At 39.6% G+C, this 8213-nt stretch overlaps 1 protein-coding gene across 1 annotated transcript; it reads left to right on the top strand.

The window, feature by feature from the left end:
• Positions 1-2373: 2373 nt before the first annotated feature.
• Positions 2374-4531, top strand: timm13 (translocase of inner mitochondrial membrane 13 homolog (yeast)). The gene is made up of 3 exons (XM_017702537.2): positions 2374-2592; positions 2685-2753; positions 4059-4531. The coding sequence occupies exons 1-3, from the start codon at positions 2473-2475 to the stop codon at positions 4155-4157; spliced, it is 288 nt and encodes a 95-aa protein (XP_017558026.1). The 5' UTR covers positions 2374-2472; the 3' UTR covers positions 4158-4531.
• Positions 4532-8213: the final 3682 nt, after the last annotated feature.

The raw sequence follows: 8213 nt of genomic DNA, 5'->3' as shown, positions 1-8213 counted from the left end.
ATGGGAGTTCGTATTATATGACTGACTAGTTACAGTGAATTAGCAGCCATGTGTTATATTCTGCCTAATACAGTTCAGTTCCGTTGAAAAGCCCCTACTTTCTCAGCAGACTGACCTACATACTGACCGCATCCATTATTGTCTGAAACTCAGTGATCTACCACCATCACCTCACTGCTGCTGTCGGAAGAAAACCTCGTATCTCCATTTTTGACGTTTTCCAGTTTTTAATATAAATTGAAAATGCCTGGTGGTCTTTACATTGTTTGTAAATTTCATGATGAATGGACCAAAAGAAACGGCCCAAAATTGCTTGGAAAGACGTCTGGTTCCATTGACTTCTATTAAAAGTAAAGTAGGTTTTTTCCTTCTCCTGTAAACTTACTATTTTGGAGATACGAGGTTTTCCTCAAACAACAGCGATATATTAGCTTGCAGTGAGGCAGACCATGGTCACCATTAACCAGCCCTTCAGCCTGCAGCCTCTAACATATTGTAGTGTATTGGAGTGATGGAGCCCCATCAAATACCTTTGGGTTGTGTTGGAGTGATTCTGAACTGACCATCCAACATCAGCAATGCTCAATCAAATCCTCACAGCAATGATCCAGCATCTAGTGTAAAGCCTCCCCAGATGAGCAGAGGCTGTTACTGCAGCAAAGGGTGGGGACACTGACTGCTGACACCCAGAAGAAATGCTTGATGAGCAGGCCGGGCACTTTGTGATGTCACAAAATAAGCTCATATGCAGTGCTGCACCGTTCACCACTCACTGAGGATGTTTTCAATGGACAACAATGTGCTCTGGTAGCAAATCTGAGGCAAACATCAGTCCATACTATCACAGTGAATCCGTCGAAAGGAGTTAACCACTCAAACAATACGTGTTTGAGCGCAGAAGGTCTTTAAACAGCTCTCTGCTCCGGCAGCAGCTTCTACAAAAATGCCCAAACCTTTACATTTTTCATTACCAAGGCAGCATTTAAATATTTACCACGTGTTTTTGAATATTTACCATAAAAAACCAACTTTGGATTGCTCTCTTTTTCTGGACTGAGAAGATACTGCTTTACTGTTATTGGCTTATCACTGGTTTAACATAGCTGTCATGTTTGTGGCGAAACAGCGCCCCCTGCTGTATTAGGACTGAAAGACTTTGGAGGGACTTTGTAGAGTGTGGCAGCAGATAAACACACACAAATATCAGCTTTAACAGAAATTGATAAGAGGAAAAATGAGCATTCTTATAGAAAAGATGAGATATTGTTTTTTATATTATGTGTAAAATTAGGATCATAATTCGCAAGTTCCATTTGAGCCACTGTGGATGCCTAAAGCCACTTTCTGCAGGTTTACAGAGAAAATGCTTTATAGCAAGTTTGTACATGACATATAACTGAAGGTTACATGAATACGTTTGACATTTTGTTGATATTCTGAGTAAAAATAATTCAACACTAATATGAATAAAATTAATATACAGCAGAGCTGCTTGGGAAGTCGGCCTGCACTTGTTGGACTGTTGTGGATATTGATGTGTTTCTATACATCAGATGCTGCAAGCAACTAAAGTCAATAGTTAAATTCCAACTTTAGGCTAGAGAATTTGTTACTGTCTTTAAAGTTATTATATGAGTAAAACGTATTAAATGCTACTTGGTGATGTACAAAAAAGTTGGTGGTCTAGTTATTACATGTAAAATACTAAACAATGACTAAACTCCAACTACTACTAACAGTAGTTAAAGGGGAATTCCACTGATTCAGTCCATGAGGTGTAAACAGAGATTCAGAGGGTTTGGTGTGAAATAGCTCAGACGTCTTTACAGTGGTGGTGATGGGAACCAGGGGTCTCCATGACTACAACACAGATATAGACACTTTATTTACCATCCAGAACCACCAGAGAACCTACACGAGTCTTCTGAGCTTATATGGAATGTCAATGATGGAAAATAGTGGAAAATCTGGAATAATGAGTTTTCTTTGGGGACTATTTTGCCGCACAGCGCCCTGCATGTCTCCCTCCACCATGAATGGATTTTAAGACCAAAATTTTCTCAAATATATCGTAAAACAGAGTCTCAGACATCAGTGTCTGAGTGAATTCATCACCATTTCATGTAGGGACTTTCTGTGAGGGAGCTTTTAGAGGGGGGCGTCTGGTTCCCATCACCACCACTGTGACCACCGTGAACAATTCGGATTGAGCAAGTTTCTGTAGAACGGACACCAAAACACTCTGAACGACTCTGTGTACATCTTCACTATTGAATTACATCGAAGAAATGTTGAAAATTTGATGGAGTTCCCCTTTAAATGAGCTACACATTATTTGAACTACATTTCCCATAAACCTCGTCCGTCAGGAAACAGAGTAGGCAGCTGTTCCGGTGCACGTGAAGGGCATTGAGGGAGCCGGCCCATGTGAGAGCTTCACGGAGTGAGTAAAGTGGTCAATAAGCGCGGAACATGGACGGTTTCGGTTCGGATTACTCCTCCGGAGCGGGCTCGGGGAAGGTGGACCCGGGCGCCATAATGGAGCAGGTGAAGGTGCAGATCGCCGTGGCGAACGCGCAGGAGCTCCTGCAGGTCAGTTACACAGCGGGGCTGCAGGGTCAGGCTGACCAGCACAGTTCCTGCGTTTACGCCTAAACTGGGTTTGCGTTTTTCTCGTTTTTCAGAGGATGACCGATAAATGCTTCAGGAAGTGCATTGGAAAGCCGGGAAGCTCGCTGGACAACTCGGAACAGGTAGAAGTCGAAGCCTCTAAACCAGAGGAACACACTACCTGTTCACTGTGTGTGTGTGTGTGTGTGTGTGTGTATGTATGTGTATATATATATATATATATATATATATATATATATATATATATATATACACACACATACATAGACACACACATACATTATATATATTTGTATATATAATTACACACAAACACACGTGTGTATATGCATGTGTGTGTATGTATGTGTATATATACACACACATACATAGACACACACACACACACACATACATTATTTATATGTCGCTGCTGTCGGAACAAAACCTCATATCTCCAAAATGGTAACTTTACAGGAGAAGGAAAAACCCCGCTTTACTTTCAGTGTAAGTCAATGGAACCAGACGTCTTTCCAAGCCATTGTGTGCCGTTTCTTTTGATCCCTTCATCATGAAACTTACACACGATGTGAAAAACAACAGGCATTTTCAAAATATGTCAAAAACCAGAAAAACGTCAAAGATGGAGATACGAGATTTTGTACCGACAGCGGTGATATGGATGTGTATACGTCTACAGCTGTTTGTTACATGGGAACCTGGGACTGAGTGATCTAGCTTTATTGGTCATTATCAAAATAAATGACGTCACTGTATGCCAGAATATGGTTTTCTGACTGTATTGTGGGTGTAAGTACATCTACAGAAGTGAGAGCCTTATCCTGTTTACTTGGATTTGGTGGTAAAGTGTGTTAAACATTATGAAAAGTTTGACAGACGATTAATGTGCATGTAATGATATATGTCTGTGTGTGTATATATATTTCTATACATATAAATGTGCCACATAAGTAAAATATATTTAAATGTGGTTCATATTTGCTGTTCTGTTTCTATGAAAATTAAGTTTGCCTCTTCACGAATCATATTTATGTTAATTACTCTATTTTTATGTATTTAGGCTGGAAAGCTAATCTGGATTGAACAGTATAGAATTGTGGTGAACTAATTTTGATTATATGGGTTTACCAGACGTTTTAGAGGCTGTTACAGCTCAGCGTGTTACGGTTAACCCCGCTGATGTGCTATGTTGTCACATCTGAATAGTTAATAAATGGTACGTGTTTGAAACGGAGTTATGTTTCAGTTTGTAGCAGAGATTTATCAGTAATTTGTATAAAATATATTAATCTTATAACTAAATAGAAGATTTTTAGTGAAGATTAAAGTGTGTTAGCTTGAATAAAGTAAATAGTCTTACTGCTTTTCACAGCACTGCACTGTTACCCTCTCAGCGGTAATAAATGTCTCTGATTCTGTTTTTGCAGAAATGCATCGCCATGTGTATGGACCGGTATATGGACGCATGGAACACAGTCTCTCGTGCCTATAACTCGAGACTTCAGAGGGAAAGGGCGCGCATGTGATGTAGAATCCACTCGGCTGGACCTCAGTGTTATCCTGAACCCCTGGGTCTACAGGCATGGCTTGAAAACGCACAGTAAAGTGCACTGGCCCCGCCTCTTTATCACCCAGCACTCGAAAAGCCATCAGAAATCGGGTGGTTCTGAATTTTAGACTCAAAATATCTTTGGGGATATTTTTCCCTTTGTTATTTTTTCCCTAGGCATGTTAAAAGTGGGTGGACGTTTGTTATCAATTCCAACTTTAATGTAAATCACATGATGACTAATGACCGAGGCAGAATTCAGCTATGACTGATTCAATGTTTGAGAATCAACTTTATCTTGTGAATAAACTTCTAGTGAAAATTGCATTAACTATAAAATGCAAGGTGTAAGACATGTTTGATGCAGTTTTTCTCACTTGTACTGTCGCCATGGTTACTTCCCATTGCATTTGTAGGACAGTACATTGTTTTATCCAGGCTCCGCCCATAAATGTGCTTTTTCATAACCATTGTTGTGAGGTTGGACAAACATTAGTAAAAATCTAACTCAGTCTAATGAGAAACTGTAGAACGGACTCGGTTTATATCACAATACCTACATTTAGAGTCGGTTATTCATTCAGCCTAACGAGAAACTGTAGAACGGACTCGGTTTATATCACAATACCTACATTTAGAGTCGGTTATTCATTCAGTCTAATGAGAAACTGTAGAACGGACTCGGTTTATATCACAATACCTACATTTAGAGCCGGTTATTCATTCAGTCTAATGAGAAACTGTAGAACGGACTCGGTTTATATCACAATACCTACATTTAGAGTCGGTTATTTATTCAGTCTAATGAGAAACTGTAGAACGGACTCGGTTTATATCACAATACCTACATTTAGAGTCGGTTATTCATTCAGTCTAATGAGAAACTGTAGAACGGACTCGGTTTATATCACAATACCTACATTTAGAGTCGGTTATTTATTCAGCCTAACGAGAAACTGTAGAACGGACTCGGTTTATATCACAATACCTACATTTAGAGTCGGTTATTCATTCAGCCTAACGAGAAACTGTAGAACGGACTCGGTTTATATCACAATACCTACATTTAGAGTCGGTTATTTATTCAGCCTAACGAGAAACTGTAGAACGGACTCGGTTTATATCACAATACCTACATTTAGAGTCGGTTATTCATTCAGCTTAATGAGAAACTGTAGAACGGACTCGGTTTATATCACAATACCTACATTTAGAGTCGGTTATTCATTCAGCCTAACGAGAAACTGTAGAACGGACTCGGTTTATATCACAATACCTACATTTAGAGTCGGTTATTCATTCAGTCTAATGAGAAACTGTAGAACGGACTCGGTTTATATCACAATACCTACATTTAGAGCCGGTTATTCATTCAGCCTAATGAGAAACTGTAGAACAGACTCGGTTTATATCACAATACCTACATTTAGAGTCGGTTATTCATTCAGTCTAATGAGAAACTGTAGAACGGACTCGGTTTATATCACAATACCTACATTTAGAGCCGGTTATTCATTCAGTCTAACGAGAAACTAGAACGGACTCGGTTTATATCACAATACCTACATTTAGAGCCGGTTATTCATTCAGCCTAATGAGAAACTGTAGAACGGACTCGGTTTATATCACAATACCTACATTTAGAGTCGGTTATTCATTCAGCCTAATGAGAAGCTGTAGAACAGACTCGGTTTATATCACAATACCTACATTTAGAGTCGGTTATTCATTCAGTCTAATGAGAAACTGTAGAACAGACTCGGTTTATATCACAATACCTACATTTAGAGCCGGTTATTCATTCAGTCTAATGAGAAACTGTAGAACGGACTCGGTTTATATCACAATACCTACATTTAGAGTCGGTTATTCATTCAGTCTAATGAGAAACTGTAGAACGGACTCGGTTTATATCACAATACCTACATTTAGAGTCGGTTATTCATTCAGTCTAATGAGAAACTGTAGAACAGACTCGGTTTATATCACAATACCTACATTTAGAGCCGGTTATTCACTCAGTCTAGTAAATCCTTATTAGATTTAACCCTCTATTGCATGATGTTGCCTCAGGGCAACAAACTCACTTTACAATGACATACATATTTAAAGACAGTAATAGGGTTACCAATAAAGGGAAGAGTTTGAGTAAGGGAATGAAAAGCATGTACTTGGTCATACTTTCTTTTAGTGGGCGCTTTTAAACCTATTTTTAACGTTCAGTATCAATTTTCAGAAACATGTTTGTTGCCTAGAAGCAACACTGCAACAGTGGAACGGATTTAGCCAGTCACAAGCCAGGTCTAACCTTATCAGGGACCACGGTAGAGAACTTGTAGAGAGGAGAATTACCACTCTCTATGCTGCCTTCCAGGTTTCTCAAACACTAGAGGGCGCTCCTGAGCAAGTCAAAAATGAATGGGTTGATATGGAGGATTTGAGCAAAATCATAGTTTATAAATGCTGAAACATTTTAATGTAAAGGAATCCAATCAGTTCCTGAACAATGGATACAATAAAACATTTTAACACCGCTGTAATATTTTTAAGAGCTTTTAAACTCGAGTTATAGGAGGTTAAAACTGGGCCTTGTATATTCATGATGTCAGTGAGTGCGAACAGCCAATCAATCATCCCGCTCTAGCTGTAAAGCCCCGCCTCCTGCTGCCCGAAACCAGTTTGCTGTAGAAAAAAAGGAAACATACAGTAATAATCCTTTGTTTTTTTTTTTAGTGAAATCCATCCTTCTTTCTAAAATGAAAGGAAAGTTCTGGGCGAGTGATTAGAAACTATTTTATCTGTTTGTTTTTAGCTATTGAGCCTCATTCACCCCCATTCATTGAGGACTCCCTCGTGGGCGCCCTCTACTGTTCAACAGTCCTGTTTATGATATAACAGGGGAAATAAGAAGTGGCCAGGCTCCTCATAAACCAGCTCTGACCACGGGTCTATGTCATTTCTTCCCATCTCGCAATGTTGCCTCAAGGCAACATACACCAAAAGCACCCCTATTAATGATAATAATTTAATAAGGATGATTTTATGCAAGAAAGTGGAGTTTTTAAGTTGCCCTGATAAAGCAGTGCAGTAGAGGATTGAATTAGATTTCTGACTTTTCGCTTTGTGGTAATGTCAGTTTTCCATTGATTCGGCCGAGCCGGCTGTGTCCGTGTGCCATGTGTCCGTGCTTTAGCTTGCCTTGTCCTCGTGTGGATGCTGCGCTGGTCCCCTGGGGCCGCGGAACGTCTCACTTTTCTATCCTCCGCTCCACAAACCTACTTCCTTTCACAAGAGAGAATTCAGCAGCATCTCTCTTTCCATAATCGTAGCCTCTTCAGCAGGACCAGGCCAAACAGTCCTACTTTATTTACCTCCGCAGAACAAAATGCATTTGTGGAAGCTGGATTCTCGTTCGTCACACTATCTCCCGGCTACAGTAGCGGGTTTGTTCAGACACGGATTGCTGCACCGCACGCCCTGCAATAAAAGCAGCTTACATTGTGAACGAAGCATGTCAGATTTCTGGGAAAGTTTTTTTTTTCCCCCCTCCATCAACCTTTTCAATGTTTCACAGGAGGAAAAAAACCAGCACTCAGCTGCTGCTCAGAGATTGATCTCCCAAAGTGTTCTGGGTGATTGTGACTCTTTCTGTCATTAAATGTAGTGAAATATACACGGGTCATTCTACAGAAACGGTCATTTTTGTGTCCCTAGGGTTTAAATATATATATTACACTTAAAAAGCATGTTAGGGGTTATAATTTATTAATATTTTAATATAAAACTAAGTTTAACAGTTTAGCAATATTGGTTTTTAAACCAATCATAGAATTCCAATCACCACAGAAGAGCTCGTCCTCACGGTCACGTGTGAAGAGCTACAGGAGCCGAAGGAAAAACGTGCTTTTCTGCTGCTTTAACTGCAACAATCTGAACATGACTATGGAATATATGAATTAAATGACATAAAGGAAACTAATGCCAAATAAATATTATATATAAAAAAAAGTCCCCAGGCGTCGCGTCACTGGTG

This window comes from Pygocentrus nattereri, chromosome 15 (genome assembly GCF_015220715.1).
Source record: "Pygocentrus nattereri isolate fPygNat1 chromosome 15, fPygNat1.pri, whole genome shotgun sequence".
NCBI classification, from domain to species: Eukaryota; Metazoa; Chordata; class Actinopteri; order Characiformes; family Serrasalmidae; genus Pygocentrus; species Pygocentrus nattereri.
The sequence above is the reverse complement of the archived record's forward strand: the minus strand, read 5'-3'. Positions and strand labels throughout refer to the sequence as shown.

What these genes read in the sequence shown, in the direction of transcription:
- timm13 (XM_017702537.2), top strand. Translation starts at nt 2,473, where the DNA reads ATGGACGGTTTCGGTTCGGATTACTCCTCCGGAGCGGGCTCGGGGAAG. An exon ending in ACGCGCAGGAGCTCCTGCAG is followed by an intron (nt 2,593 to 2,684) that starts GTCAGTTACACA and finishes CTCGTTTTTCAG; the next exon opens with AGGATGACCGATAAATGCTT. An exon ending in CGCTGGACAACTCGGAACAG is followed by an intron (nt 2,754 to 4,058) that starts GTAGAAGTCGAA and finishes CTGTTTTTGCAG; the next exon opens with AAATGCATCGCCATGTGTAT.